Source organism: Staurois parvus, unplaced genomic scaffold (assembly GCF_062004578.1).
Source record: "Staurois parvus isolate SC_StPar_1 unplaced genomic scaffold, SC_StPar_1.0 ptg000884l, whole genome shotgun sequence".
Taxonomy (NCBI): Eukaryota; Metazoa; Chordata; class Amphibia; order Anura; family Ranidae; genus Staurois; species Staurois parvus.
The window spans coordinates 139,276-154,945 of NW_028318680.1; the positions used below are offsets into that span (position 1 = coordinate 139,276).

General features: G+C 38.5%; 1 protein-coding gene across 3 annotated transcripts in view; it reads left to right on the plus strand.

The window, feature by feature from the left end:
* CNKSR2 (connector enhancer of kinase suppressor of Ras 2) overlaps positions 1-15,670 on the plus strand; it is a 426,708-nt gene that overhangs the window by 107,190 nt on the left and 303,848 nt on the right. For all 3 annotated transcript variants that reach the window (XM_089656051.1, XM_089656052.1, XM_089656053.1), the window contains exon 6: positions 15,175-15,216. In XM_089656051.1, the coding sequence (XP_089512177.1) occupies positions 15,175-15,216 (42 nt within the window). The remainder of the gene's footprint in view (positions 1-15,174; positions 15,217-15,670) is intronic.

Consider the following 15,670-nt stretch of genomic DNA (forward strand, 5'->3'; position numbering starts at 1 on the left):
CAAAATGTAAAATCATATATTCATCCACATTGTTGCTCAATGATTCCTATCCTACGCCTATTAATTTTAATGTAGCACCCTCCTAGGTAGGTGCTAAGATTAGTTAAGTTTTTGATAAGTAAAGTTAGTTGTCACTCTGTGGCAGAGTGGTTGTAATCTTTGCTTGGTAAAAGTATAGTTGGCTTCAGAGAGTGGTGATAATTTAGTGAGGTCTGCTCTGTGTGCTTACGTTCTGCTAGTCTGCCTAGCTTCCTCTGTATCTGCGAGACTGCAGAAGTTTCTATATGATAGGTGTGGAGCTATGCAGATAGCAGCATGAATATTCATACAGCCTCAGCCTATCCCAGAGTGAGGGGCTCCAAGGCATGCTGGGTAACTGCATATGTTCACTGAGCAAACAGAGTTCTGGGTCTTTCCTGGATAGGATTGCCCAAGCCCGGGGGGGGGGGGGGGGGACGACACACATTGCTCTTCCAGGCATCTGCTGCCGTGTGCTTCAGGTGGTCTATTTGAGGACCTGAATTGCTGAAACCTGAGATCTGTTACACTGACTGAGGGGCTTTCTCATGAATATCTGGTCTGGTATCACGGAGGAAGGCGTCCAGTTGCTCTTGGGCCCTGTGAGTATAGAGATCCCTAAGGATCTTAGAGACAGTGTGCTGTTAACCCCCTCTGGTTCTAGGAAGTCAGCTGTGGGTTTAGCAAAGGGGACACTGGCTGGTGTTGCGAAGAGCTTTTCCTTCTGCCCACTACTACTTACTCACTTATACCCCCTTCGTGCCCAGGCCAATTTTCAGCTTTCAGCGCTGTCGCACTTTGAATGACATTTGCTTGGTCATGCAACATTGTACCCATATGAGATTTTTATCATTTGTTTCACACAAATAGAGCTTTCTTTTGGTGATATTTAATCACCACTGGGTGTTTTTATTTTTTGTGCTATAAACAAAAAAGAGCAACAAATTTGTTATAAAATTTTGCAAACAGGTAATATTTCTCCATCACTGATGTGCGTTGATGAGACAGCACTGAAGGGCTGGCACTGAAGGGCGGCACTGATGGGCGGCACTGATGGGCACAGGTGGGTGGCACTGCTAGGCACTGGGCACAGGTGGGTGGCAATGCAGGGCACAGGTGGGCAGCACTGGGTGCAGGTGGGTGGCACTGCTGAGCACTGATCATTAGGGCACTGATGATCAGTGCCCTGATAATCAATACTGATAACTGGCAACTGTATTTACCCGGTGATATGCTGTGTCATTGGACACGTGTTAAAAGTCCGCTGTGATTGGCCGTTTACCATATCACATGATCAGCTGTGTCCATAGGACACAGGGATCACCGGCAGCTCTGGGTGCGTGTCGCTGGGGGTACGCAGGGGGCGTGTTCTGGAATGACATCCATAGATGCCGTCCCAGAGCTAGACAACCCCATTGTAGCTGTCTTTCGGCTATAGCGCGGTAGGGAAGAGGTTAAATGGACACTGATCTGGGCTCTAAAGAAGTTACTGTTGCAACTGCTTAAAGCTTTATTCCACAGTTTGATTCAGGCACATATATGTATGTGTGTGTGTGTATGTGTGTGTATGTATGTATGTATGTATGTATGTATATATATATATATATATATATATATAATCTATCTCAGATGCTGTAATTTTCACACAAACCAATTAATATTCAATTATTGGGATTTTTGTATCAAAAAAGTAGCAGAACATATTTTGGCCTAAATTTATAAAGAAATTTAGATTTATTTATTTTTTTTTATGTTTATAACAGAATATGTATAACAGAATATGTATGTATGTATATATGTATGTGTGTGTGTGTATGTGTGTGTATGTATGTATGTATGTATGTATGTATATATATATATATATATGTATGTGTATATATATAATCTCTCAGATGCTGTAATTTTCACACAAACCAATTAATATTCAATTATTGGGATTTTTGTATCAAAAAAGTAGCAGAACATATTTTGGCCTAAATTTATAAAGAAATTTAGATTTATTTTTTTTTTTTTATGTTTATAACAGAAAGTAGAAAATCATCTATATACTAAATATTTGTGTGAGGGGGGAAAAGAAGCTAAAAATTTCATTTGTGTACAGTGTTGCATGACTGCGTAATTGTAAGTTAAAGTTGCGCAGTGCTGAATAGCAAAAAGTGGACTGGTCATGAAGAGGGTAAAAGCTTCCAGAGGTCAAGTGGTTAAAGAAAGCTTGAACTAAGAAGATTCTATTGGTTGCCATTGATTAATTCTCCTTTTAAAAGGCTATTATGCTGATCCAAAGACGTAGGGCCAGTTCACAACACATGCAACCCAGTGTTTTTTTTTTGGGGGGGGGGGGTTCTGCATAAAAATGCATTAATTGTAGGTTACATGGTTTCTAATGGCATGGTTCCAGTGCGGTAAGTTCCAGAAAAAAAAGTAGAACTAGCTGCATTTTTTTACTGCACTGAACTGTACTGGAATGCAGTAAAACGCATCAAAAACACTGGAATGCACCAAAAATACACAGGAACTCACATGTCCTTATTTAAATGGAAGAAAAAGAGTAGAAAAAATGAACTGCAACGTATCAAAAATTTATAACAATAATGGTGTGAACCTCCTGCGCTCCCAAGTGTATCAACTTAAAAAACAAACAACAACCCCTGGAGAAGCTGCTAACATTAAATCATATACCAGTGATTGTGTAAAATAAATACAATAAAGAATGTAGCGCTACTCCTTAAAATATATATATACACACATAAATATTAAGTGATGTGTAATCACAAAATTGCATCAATTTAAATAAATAATAAAAAATCACAACGTGAAGGTGATATCAATTCATATTATTTTGTGCCCATGATTCATTAAATCTATAAAGATAAATTCATAAAATGAAAAAAGTAAAAAACACATTTAAATCTATACATAAATATATATATATAATACCGTGCATGTAAAATCACACGTGCCTCTCATGTAGTGGGAACACCCCACTACAACTATACATCAAACAGTGCTCACAAAGTCCGATAAATATTAGTAGTGATATAAAAAAAATAAAAATCAAACACGTGCTTCCAATTACTACAATTGGTGACCATAAAAAAAAATCATGCGAATCTTTGGGTGAATGTGAATTCTGACAATCCGACCACCATCTGGATTAGCCTCTCACCTCATCACTTCGACCCTTGCGGATCAAAGCGCTTTTGTGGATCCCCCTCACAGATCCTCCAAGATAGCTATCACTCCAAATGCTGCTCCTTGTTGCACCCAAAACTCTCAGGATTTAATATCCCAGCAATGGCTCCTCTCCAGGGAATTTGCAGCATCAATCTCTCAGCGTCTCTCCAGCTCCGCTCAGTTCAGGTTCATTGTCCCAGCTGTCAAGCCTAGCCCCGCCTTCTACCTGTCACGTGCTCACGGGGAGCACGTGACAGGTAGAAGGCGGGGCTAGGCTTGACAGCTGGGACAATGAACCTGAACTGAGCGGAGCTGGAGAGACGCTGAGAGATTGATGCTGCAAATTCCCTGGAGAGGAGCCATTGCTGGGATATTAAATCCTGAGAGTTTTGGGTGCAACAAGGAGCAGCATTTGGAGTGATAGCTATCTTGGAGGATCTGTGAGGGGGATCCACAAAAGCGCTTTGATCCGCAAGGGTCGAAGTGATGAGGTGAGAGGCTAATCCAGATGGTGGTCGGATTGTCAGAATTCACATTCACCCAAAGATTCGCATGATTTTTTTTATGGTCACCAATTGTAGTAATTGGAAGCACGTGTTTGATTTTTATTTTTTTTATATCACTACTAATATTTATCGGACTTTGTGAGCACTGTTTGATGTATAGTTGTAGTGGGGTGTTCCCACTACATGAGAGGCACGTGTGATTTTACATGCACGGTATTATATATATATATTTATGTATAGATTTAAATGTGTTTTTTACTTTTTTCATTTTATGAATTTATCTTTATAGATTTAATGAATCATGGGCACAAAATAATATGAATTGATATCACCTTCACGTTGTGATTTTTTATTATTTATTTAAATTGATGCAATTTTGTGATTACACATCACTTAATATTTATGTGTGTATATATATATTTTAAGGAGTAGCGCTACATTCTTTATTGTATTTAACGTATCAAAAATGCATCTGAATGTGTAAAGAACACATCTGAACGTGTCAAACGCACATGCAGAAACTGCGTTTCTATGGTGTGAACTGGCCATCAAAGATTAAGTACACTGAATAAGCTCCAAATTTCTTGGCCACCCCTCTGGACCCTGCTACACATGGTGACTGTGATGCCCTGTACTGCTGGTGTAGTAGTCCATACACCCTACGCCACAATACATGTCACCGAAGTGGGTATCCGTCATAGTGCTTTCAATAGCAGGTACTCATTGGTCAGGAAACCCACATGACCATGCTTACCAGTGAGAAACACATCTGGAGCTTCTTCTGGTTGGGTGTCCTGGAAGAAAGAAGCACTCCTTGTTGATCAGCATAGTCACACTACAGTTATTGCAAGCATTAGGCTCCATGCACACTGGGCATTTTTAATAACGTCAGGTGTGTAAAGTCACATTAAAAAAGTGAGTTTTTTAGTGTTTTTGCATTACCGTTTATCGGTGGTTTTTAGTGATTTTTTTCTGGTTCAAACACTTTATTAATGTTCAGAGAGATAAAAAAACAAGTGTAGGACATTCCATTTGCAAATACAGGCATAAATGAGTACAAGAAAACATGTCCTACAGGAAAGGGGGAATATCATATAAAAAACACTTTACAGGGAAGCATGGAAAAACATGAAGGGATACAGTGGTACAAAGGAAGGTAGGACATAAGTATGTGCCAGATAGGGAGCACTGCTCCCAGAAACCATATGGAGGTTCCATGTGAGGCAGGGAGAAAGTGAGTAGAAAAGAGGGAGGAAAATTAGGAGAGACTGAGAGAAGGAATAGATGGGAGAAAGGATGGGTGACTTCCGGAAAGGAATAGACAATCTCGGGGACCAGATCAATGTATGGTTTGGCATATAGGATTACCACAGAGTGAGATTAGGAGATATCAAGGAAGGAGCAACAAATCATCAAAGTTCATTGGGAGGAAATGTTCCATCCATGGGGTCCAGGTCAACAGAAACTTAGGAACAGAATCTACAATGGTGGCTTACACTTTAGCGTGAATCGTAGCTTGTGTAACCTTGTTCCTAACTTCTAGAATACACAGAGACTTCCTATTTTTAGCATTTTTTTATGAACAAAAAAATTTTTTTATTGCTCAAAAAAAGTCAAAAAATTATCATTATACAGGATTTATATAGCGCCAACAGTTTGCTCAGCGCTTTACAATATAACGGGAGACAATACAGTTCAATACAAGAGGGTTAGGAGGGCCCTGCTCCTTGGAGCTTACAATCTAAGAGGGAGGGGCTAGTGGTACAAAAAGTATTAACTGTGGGGGATGGACTGGTAGGAGGAGTAGAAAGTTCCAATTATTAGCTGAAGGCAGGATAGGCTTCCCTGAAGAGAGAGGTTTTCAGAGATCGCCTAAAAGTGAGCAGAGTAGGCAATAATCTGATAAATTGAGGTAGAGAGTTCCAGAGGATGGGGAAAGCTTTGGAGAAGTCCTGGAGATGAGCATGGGAGGAGGAGACAAGGGAGTAGGAGGTCGTGCGAGGACCGGAGAGTATGGTTTGGGTGATATTTCGAGACAAGATTGGTGATGTATTTTAGGGCAGATGCCGGTTTGCCGCGTTTTTTCAGCATTAGAGCGATTTTACAGCTAAAAAAGTCCTCTAGAAACCCACTACTTCTCTTCTGAGTTTTTTTTTTTTCAAGCCAAAAAACACCTCTGCCAAAAATGCTGATTACAGTATATGTGTGCATGGTCACATAGGATAACATGCTGGGGAGTTTACTGGCTGTAGAAAAAAACGCCAAAAACAGCAGCTGTAAAAACGACCAGATTCTTACTCCAGGGTTGTGTTTTTTAAAGTGCACAAAACAAAATAAAGTTTTTGCTTTTAAATATACTTTTATTTCAACATGTCTGTGACAGTTCATTTCTATACAAACCTGTTCAAATCAAATTCAAAGCAATACAAGTATGCACATGGATTTGTATAGCTATGTGCTAGTAACCGAATACAGTGACCAATGCAAATCACATATTGATCTTAGAGGCTGACATTTGCTGGAAAATCACTTCAAGAATGTTAACAAGAGCTGCATCATTGGAACCACTCCCGCCCCAGCCCTGCACTGTGCCAACTGCTGGTTAAAGGCAGTCACATTCGCTATTCTGTTTTAACACATTTTGTGGTGTCCTCCATTCCTCGCATTGTTTCAAAGGGCATATTTTACATCTGCATTTAAAATGAAGAATAATCTGTTTGATCTTAACAGACATTTGCAGTAAAATATGGCAGAAATGCTGTAGCTATTTGCTTTCTTTGGCCCTGTGCGTGAAGGTCAAGCTAAATAAGAGTCATACTGTGATTTAATTTTCTTTTCACTCATTCCTTTCATATCAAAATCTTGTCATGCCTTTGCTATAATAAAGAGAAGCTAGGAATGGCAGCATTACAAGGCGATGCATTTTTCACGATTCTTGCTTTAGCATTACATTCTAGTAGTGTAGGATTCTTTTAGACAAAGTTGTCTAAATACTTATTTAGTGAAGGAACTTACTCAGATGCTGTGCTAACAATTGCATAGTAAGAAGTTGTTGAGTTATTTAAAAATGCTGCAAATTCACAGTTGGACTGTGGAAGATAATTTTTCCTCCATATACAGTTCATGATATTAAAAAGTTGATCAATTTTTTTTCTCCAAAAAGAAAAGGGAAATTTCTCCAAAAAGGTCACTTTGACAGCAATAAAACCTGACTCATTTTCAATTTATTTTTTAACTCCTATATAAAATAAATGCAGGGGTTGTATTCGTCAATGTCGTTGTCAAAAGCTATCATTAGCATTCATACCCAGAGCTGCTTAGAGTGTTACTAAACCCACAACAGTAAAGCATGCTGGTTATACTCACTGTGGAACCTAAGGGGTTAATCATCTGCTTTGTGTAAAAAGGCTGTTTGATCCCCCTCTTTTTCCAGTGTCCCCCTCTTATCTCCTGATAAGACCTATCCTGAGGAGTCACTCTGCACACGATCAGTTTGGTGTGTATTGCTAAAGAGTTTTTTTGTTTTTTCTTGGGAGAGTGCATGTGATCAGCACAGGGCCAATCAGGGCCAGATGTCAGGTGCTCTGCATCCTCCTAGAGCAGAAAGGAAACTCCTCCTACAAGCTTTAACATGTGCTCTGCTGGATGCTAACAGAGGTCAAAAGACTGCTATAACTGATGAGAAAATGTATTTAGCAGTTTATAGTTACTAAAATATTTGTATTTCCATGTTGTGTATACTGTGGGAGACCAGATATAGTGAATGCAGCATCCTGGGTTTAGTAATACTTTAACCACTTCAATACCGGGCGCTTTTATCCCCTTCCTGCCCAGGCTAATTTTCAGGTTTCAGCTCTCCCACACATTTGAATGACAACTGTGCGGTCATGCAACACTGTACCTAAACTAAAATTTTATCATTTTGTTCACACAAATAGAGCTTTCTTTTGGTGGTATTTAATCACCGCTGGGGTTTTTATTTTTTGCTAAATTAACAAAAAAAGACTGAAAATTTTGAAAAAAAAACACATTTTTCTTTGTTTCTGTTATGAAAGTTTGCAAATAAATTGTTCTTCATAAATTTAGGTCAATAAGAATTCTACTACATTTCTTCTAAAATAACCCAAATCAGTATTTATTATTTAGTCTGTAGGAAAGTTATAGAGTTCACAAACTATGGGATATATCTGAAAATTGATCAGTCCTGAATTACTGAAAAGCAATCTAATTTCTTGAGGCCCAAAAATGTCAGAACAGTACAGAAATCCCCCCATGACCCCTATTTGCAAAGTATACCGTTAAACATATTTCATAAGAGGCGTGGCAAGTTTTTTTTTAAGTTGTAATTTTTTTGAAATTTTTCGGAAAATTAAGAAATTAAAACCATTATTTTCACAATTTTTTTCTTTTACATACTGTCACCAGTGCAGTACAGCATCAGCATATAACTAGTGTGGCAGTGATCAGGGACACTGACTGGTGACAGTGCAAAAAAAAAAAAAAATTAAATCTTTATTTTTTTTTTAACTTTTTATAAAAAAAATTTAAGATTTTTTTTTTTCATATTGCACTATGACCAAAGTAGTATAATGTTACCATAGTAACATTGTACTACTTTGGGAAGTGATCAGTTTTTTTGTTTTTTTTACACAATTTGATTGCTTATAGCAAAGAATTCCTTTGCTACAAGCAAGCATTTTAACTGAATGAAATCGCTTCATTTAGGTTTTTTTGTTGTGATTAGCTGTGATTGGTCACAGCTAATCACATGACACATATGGGCTGTGATTGACCCAGCCTGTGCATGTGATCGTTGTGACCATTCACAGCTAGACACACTTGTATACAATGGATGGCATGAAAGGAAGCCATCCATTGTATACGACTGTCATGTGACCTGCTGTGATTGGTCACAGCAGGTCACATGATACTGGCAACAGGGCCGGTACACAGATTTGTCATTGGCCATGTCCAAGGTGCACGACTAGTGACAGATCTCGCCACAGCGCAGCCCCGCGGACACACGCAAAACGCGATCCGGGAAAGACGTCATATGACACCCTCCTGGAGGCACGAAGTGTTCGCCTGGCCGTCATTTGACCATAGTCTGCGTGGCAAGTGGTTAAATACATGGGTTTGAATGCAAAATCTTGCAATGGCTACCTGCACCTTGACCAGCCTTGGCTGGCTTGCACAGAATTCTGACCTCAATCAGAGAGAACACCTTTGGGATGAATTTTAGTGGATACTGTGAGCCAGGTCTTTTCATCCAACATCAGTGCCTGACCTCACAAATGCATTTCTGGACGAATGGTTAAACATTCCCATAGACTCACTCCTAAATCTTGTGGACAGCCTTCCTTCCCAGAAGAGTTGAAGCTGTTATAGCTGCAAGGGGTGGGTCAACTCAACCAGCAGGGTATGGGCTCAAGTGCTCACAGTCCTTCTAATGATGGTCTGCTGAGAGTTGCAGTTGGGAGTGGAGTGCAGTTGGAGCAGTGGCTGCCATTGTGTGACCGATGCCGTGTGCATCAAAAAGGCTCAAGGCTGTGTGTGTTAAAGGACTGAGGCTGTACGCATTAAAGAAGTCCAAGGCTCCAAGGAATAGCCAGTGGTCTAGGAGACCCATATCAGCAGAGGTACTGCTGACCAAAGGTGTTAAATTCTTATGCAGAAGTATGTAACGTGGAAATATTCAATCAAATCAAGCTACTAATTTCATGAGGGATTGCAATTTTTGTTACTTTTTTTTTTTTTTTTTTTTTTACATTTTTGTTGTTAAAACTTATATCTTACATGTATCATAGACATTGACAAAATACACATGACCAGATTTTTGGTATCTTGGGTATTCTTTTAAAAACTGGAATAATGTTCACACTTTTGAAAGGTTGATTAACCAAACTTAATATGTCACAAGGATGAACAATACAGGTGCAGCTGTGGATGATGTATAATGCTATGTTACACTGCCCTGCTCAACAATAAACTACAGTTGTGTCCAAAATTATTCAACCCCCAATGCTGTAAAGGGGTTTAGGGACTATAGTGTACATTTGGAATTGTATTCAGAATCAAATCCTACAAGGACGTTGTAACTACCCAAATGCAACTAAAATGACATCAATTGTTTATGTAATACAGTAGTAAATGGTTCTTATGTGGTTTCTTCATTGCCACAATTATTCAACCCCTTAAAGACTACCACTCTGAAGAACAGAGGTTCATACAGGTGCTTTCCATCAGGTATTGAAAACACCTGTGGATGTCACCGAGCAGCAATCAAGCATAATAAGCACCAATTAGGCAGCTTTAAAATGACTGTGATACTCAGCTCCTTCTAGACATTTACTGGTGTGGTTACAAACATGGTGAAGGCAAGAGAATGGTCCAGGAAGACAAGAGAAGAGGTGATTTCTCTTCACAGGAAGGGCAATGGCTATAAGAAGATTGCAAAGATGTTAAACATACCAAGAGACACCTTAGGAAGCATCATTCGCAAATTCAAGGCAAAGGGCACTGTTGAAACGCTACCTGGTCGTGGCAGAAAGAAGATGCTGACTTCGACTGCTGTGCGCTACCTGAAGCGTAGAGTGGAGAGAAGTCCCCGTGTGACTGCTGAGGAACTGAGAAAAGATTTGTCAGATGTGGGTACAGAAGTTTCAGCCCAGACAATAAGACGCACACTGCGTAATGAAGGCCTCCGTGCCAGAACTCCCAGGCGTACCCCCTTGCTGTCTCCAAAGAATAAGAAGAGTCGACTGCAGTATGCCAAAAGCCATGTGGACAAACCACAAAAGTTGTGGGATAGTGTTCTGTGGACTGATGAAACAAAATTAGAACTGTTTGGGCCCATGGATCAACGCTATGTTTGGAGGAGGAAGAACAAGGCCTATGATGAAAAGAACACCTTGCCTACTGTGAAGCATGGTGGAGGGTCAATCATGCTTTGGGGCTGTTTTGCTTCTGCAGGTACAGGGAAGCTTCAGCGTGTGCAAGGTACCATGAATTCTCTTCAGTACCAGGAGATATTGGATGGAAACGTGATGCAGTCCGTCACACACCTGAGGCTTGGGAGACGTTGGACCTTTCAACAGGACAATGATCCCAAGCATACCTCCAAGTCCACTAGAGCATGGTTGCAGAGGAAAGGCTGGAACATTTTGGAGTGGCCATCGCAGTCACCAGACTTAAATCCGATTGAGAACCTCTGGTGGGACTTAAAGAAAGCAGTTGCAGTGCGCAAGCCTAAGAATGTGACTGAACTGGAGGCCTTTGCCCATGAAGAATGGGCGAAGATACCCGTAGATCGCTGCAAGACACTTGTGTCAAGCTATGCTTCACGTTTAAAAGCTGTTATAACTGTAAAAGGATGCTGTACTAAGTACTAAGATTGAATGTCACTTGGGGGTTGAATAAAACTGATAATGCTGTGAGCACAGAAAAGACATTTGTGGTTATTTCATTATAACTGTTATGTTATATTTGTCTGACCTACAAGTGCCTCTTTAATGTAAATGTAAGCAAGATGACTGAATGATCAAAAGCAATGTCAAACTGGCCAAAACACTCAATTTCAGTGGGGGTTGAATAATTTTGGACACAACTGTATGTGAGACAGAGAAGGGTATGTTAGGAGAGAATGGATATTTTGTAACACAGGCCTGTAATTCATCATGAATCCTTGGTCATTTGTCAGAGGCAAACCGTAGCCAAGAGCTTTTGATAATCATTCTGAAAATCACAGTATGTTTGTCACGTTACATTTTGTATTATTTGCTAGAATCAAATATGGGGGCACTTGTTTCTATCCAGAATAAACTTGTCTTTATAGGGATAAGCTTATTTAATTTGTTTTTTAAGCTTTTTTTTTTTTTTATTGCAGATGACTTTTTTTTAGTTGTACACCAACTACACACAGCAAACTATTCACCAGGCTGACAAAATGTCCTTAGGTTATCCTAACCCATGACATAAATGAGCTTGACAAGAGCTTTGAAGTTTTTGACAGTTCGCGATTTAAATTACTTTTAAGTGAGAACATTATTTAGGTTTCCTTCCTATAATATACAGTTTAACAGACTAGTCCATGCAAACTGATATTTCAGAGTTCAGTGTTTGCTGAAAAGCTGAATCATTAGATAAAATGTAATTTAATATTATGCATGTGCTGGATCATATAGTATAAGTGGAGACAGCCAAAGCCCCTAGGTGAACAGTAACAGCGCTGGGAGTAATGATGGCAGTATGATGATGTCGCTATGGGAGTAGCCAAGAAACCAGGGGCTGGTTCAGCCTACAAGGCTCTGCCTATAATGAATGTATTATTTTGTCTTAACTGGTCCTTTTTAACAACTTCACGTTTGCAGCAATTTCATTTTTAATACTGATTTTAACATGTATGAAATTACTTATAATCCCCAAATTGTATTTATTTTCTGAAAGCGTAAGTCATAGCTACATAGTTACATAGTTAGTCTGGCTGAAAAAAGACAATAGTCCATCCAGTTCAATCATTAAAAAAAAAAAAAAGTTATAATCCTACACCCACAGTTGATCCAGAGGAAGGCTAAAAAAAACAGCAAAGCATGATCCAATTTGCTCCTGCAGGGTAAAAAATTTCTTCCTGATCCCCCGAGAGGCAATTGGATATTCCCTGGATTAACTTTACCTATAAATAGTAACCAATTATATTCTGTGTATCCAAGAAAGAATCCAGGCCTTTTTTAATCCACTAAGCTGGCCAGAACCAACTCTTGAGGGAGTCTATTCCACATTTTCACAGCTCTTACTGTGAAGAAAGCTTTCCGTGTTTTGGAGATTAAATTTCTTTTCCTCCAGACATAAAGAGTGCCCCCTTGTCCTCTGTGATGACCTCAGGGTGAATAACTATACCGAGTTCACTATATGAACCACTGATGTATTTATACATGTTGATCATTCCCCGCTTAATCTCCTCTTCTCAAGAAAGAGAGGTCATGGAGAATAAAATGGTGGCCATTGCAATTTTTTTGAAGCAGCTGTATATTAAACACACAATTTCAGGACAAAATATGCTAAAATGAAGTTTAGTGCACACATACCCATTTTATTTTGGAATCTAAACTCGAAGCAACTGCATATTTTATATTACAAACATGTCATGACCCAGAATTTAGCCTGCCCATGAAATGGCAACTGTGATACCTAAAGTTTTTTTTCATAGGTGACTCTTTAAAATGCATTAAAAGTCCTTTTATAGGTTATCAGTTTACAGTTGCTATGAATAATTTCTCTAGAATTATTGCATTCACGTAATTAGTGGCAATACCACACAAGTGTGTTGCAAATGCTGTTTACATACACATGCAGGACATATGTGCACGTGTGCATTTACATGTATGTGCAGGAAATAAATTTAAACTTTTATCACTTTTTTTTAAACTTTTTTTTTTTTTTAATTTAACTTTATTGCTATCATGAAGGGGCAAGCAAGCCCCCCCCCCCCCTTTATGATGACATGGACAGACGGCAGGTACTCCTTTTTTTTTTTTTTTTTTTTTGGAGACAGCGGTTTGTTAGACCTCCAATGTCTTCCTTCCCTCCTTTGCAGGTAATCAAGCACAGATCATGCTTGATTACCTGCTTCCCCAGCTACAATGACCGGGAAATGATGGTTCTGAAACTGGAAGTGACAATTGATTAGTCACAGAAGAGATTGGAGAACATATTTTTCTTGATATCTACTGTATCTATCTATCTATCTATCTATCTATCTATCTATCTATCTATCTATCTATCGATCTATCTATCCTGGCAGCCTGAGGTCCTGGGCTCCCCAGAGTAATAGAACAGCCCAGGAACCCCCACTGGCAGCAGCCAGGAAATAGGGGCTGCCCTTCCTATGACAGTAAAAAGGATGCAAGAATCTGTAAAGCCACCTGGATACCTTTTTTAAGGAAAAAATTGATCATGACTGTTAAAAAAAAAAAAAAAAAAAAAAAGAACAATTAATGGCTGCAGCCATGAGCTTGTGTTAACCATTCCAAGTCAAGGAGGTTTTAAAATGTCCTAAAGGACATAAAGATATTACTGAGTCATTTCTTTCTGTTAGCTTTTATGGCTGCACCAACAAGTTATATTGATTTTAATTTATACCGTAATAAACAGCTAGCATATGTGGACAATAGCTTATAAAATGGGTAGTGTCATTCATAAATACCAAGACATCATAAGTGTTAAATTGATCTCTTTACTGTTTGCTAAAAACTTTTAATTTCACTGTTCTTTTATCACTTGCACAACTGAGATGTAGCCTGGTGCTATATTTAACCACATAATACATCAGTAATGACTTTATTGATCAAAGAGAATGTAAATGTTGTTATAGAATGTATTTGTCAATAATCATGATAGCTTAAACATTTTTCGATCTATCCATCATCACTTACCATAACCAGTTCCTATGCAATATTATAACATGTAATATTTGCAATGTCCAATATATAATATTGCTAAAAATTGAACCAAAATTTTGTTAAAAAAAAAAATAAAAATATTCCTACTGTAATAGTACATGCTTTTGCCTTGATCAGCACATAACTAGTATTGATTAAAATCTGCATGGGTTTGTTGAAAATACCTGCGAGCTATTTAAATGAAAGATCTGGCACATACATTTGTTGCCTTGAGATTTGAAGACTAAATTGTAAGTGGGATTTACTTTCATACCACTTAAACAATATTTAATTCCATAAAGATAGTCATTAAAAACATAACCTTTTACTAACTTTGAGATTCAAAGGGGGCATGTGTTCTTCAGGCTTTGAAAGAAGTTCATGTTTCTAAACATATTAAAGACATTCATCTCTATACAGCATAATGCACAAAGCAAGAGAAATCAAAGTCTAAGCTTCTGGGGTACTTTTACCAATACGTTTTATGTTGTAAAGCCTCATTATATCAGATTTTGTAGTTGCATTAGCAGAGGTTCCTGAAACTGATATGAAACTCTAAAACACATCAGCAAGTTTATACATAAAAGAAAGCATTAAAAAAAAAAGGAATTACATTGGGGCTATGATTTTCAAGCAGGGATATAAATTGAGTCTGCTTTTCAAAGACATAAAGTCCCCAGAGGCAGCACCGAGCTAATAGAGTTCACTTGTAAACTCTGTGTGTTTTACTACATTTCTTGGCATTGCATAATGTACAGTGATTGTCTGATTAAAATATTAATATATAATGGATGAAAAGTAGCAAGTTTAGTTCAGTTTCACTTTAACAAGCCTTATACTTGCCATACTCAGAGGCCTCATAATCAATGACCTCCAGGAGATACTGATAGCTGTCTTCAATGGCTGCACAATAATTTAGATAAAGTTTTGACTGTATTTCTGCACATATGAGAATGTAGTTTGCTCACGGTGCATATTGTTATACGGGGTAGAAGCATTTATTTATGAAATAACTTGAAATGCGTTTTTTGTCTCTCCAGGAATGTACTGTGTATGAAACTGAAAACAAGATTCTGCATGTGGTGAGTCTGCCTAATGTGTATATTGTTTGTTTATCCAATCTTTAATCCCTACTAGCAAAAGTGTGCCCATTCTGAGCTTCGAGGGTTCATAATTGCCAGATTTCAGTCTTTCCACAGCAAGTTTATATAGCTAAAACAAAACCTTAGTTTTAGTTGATCCTGCTGGGAGACTTTCAGCACTGCAGTGGTTAACAGCCATGTCTGAATAAAACAATGCCACCTACAACTCTGGTATTTGGTTATTTATTATAAACGGAATATACATATTTATGCCCTGGTGATGCAGGGTTAATGTTTTATGTTTCCTGGTGGTCTATATTTGTTTTGGCTTGAGGTGTTTCCTGGCTACAAGCTAATCAATTCTGTAGACCAGTGTAATCTTTGATGGGTGACTTGGTCTCCAGCAAGCTTGTTTTTATGCAGTGGGAATATTGACTGCAGAAGTATAGACAGG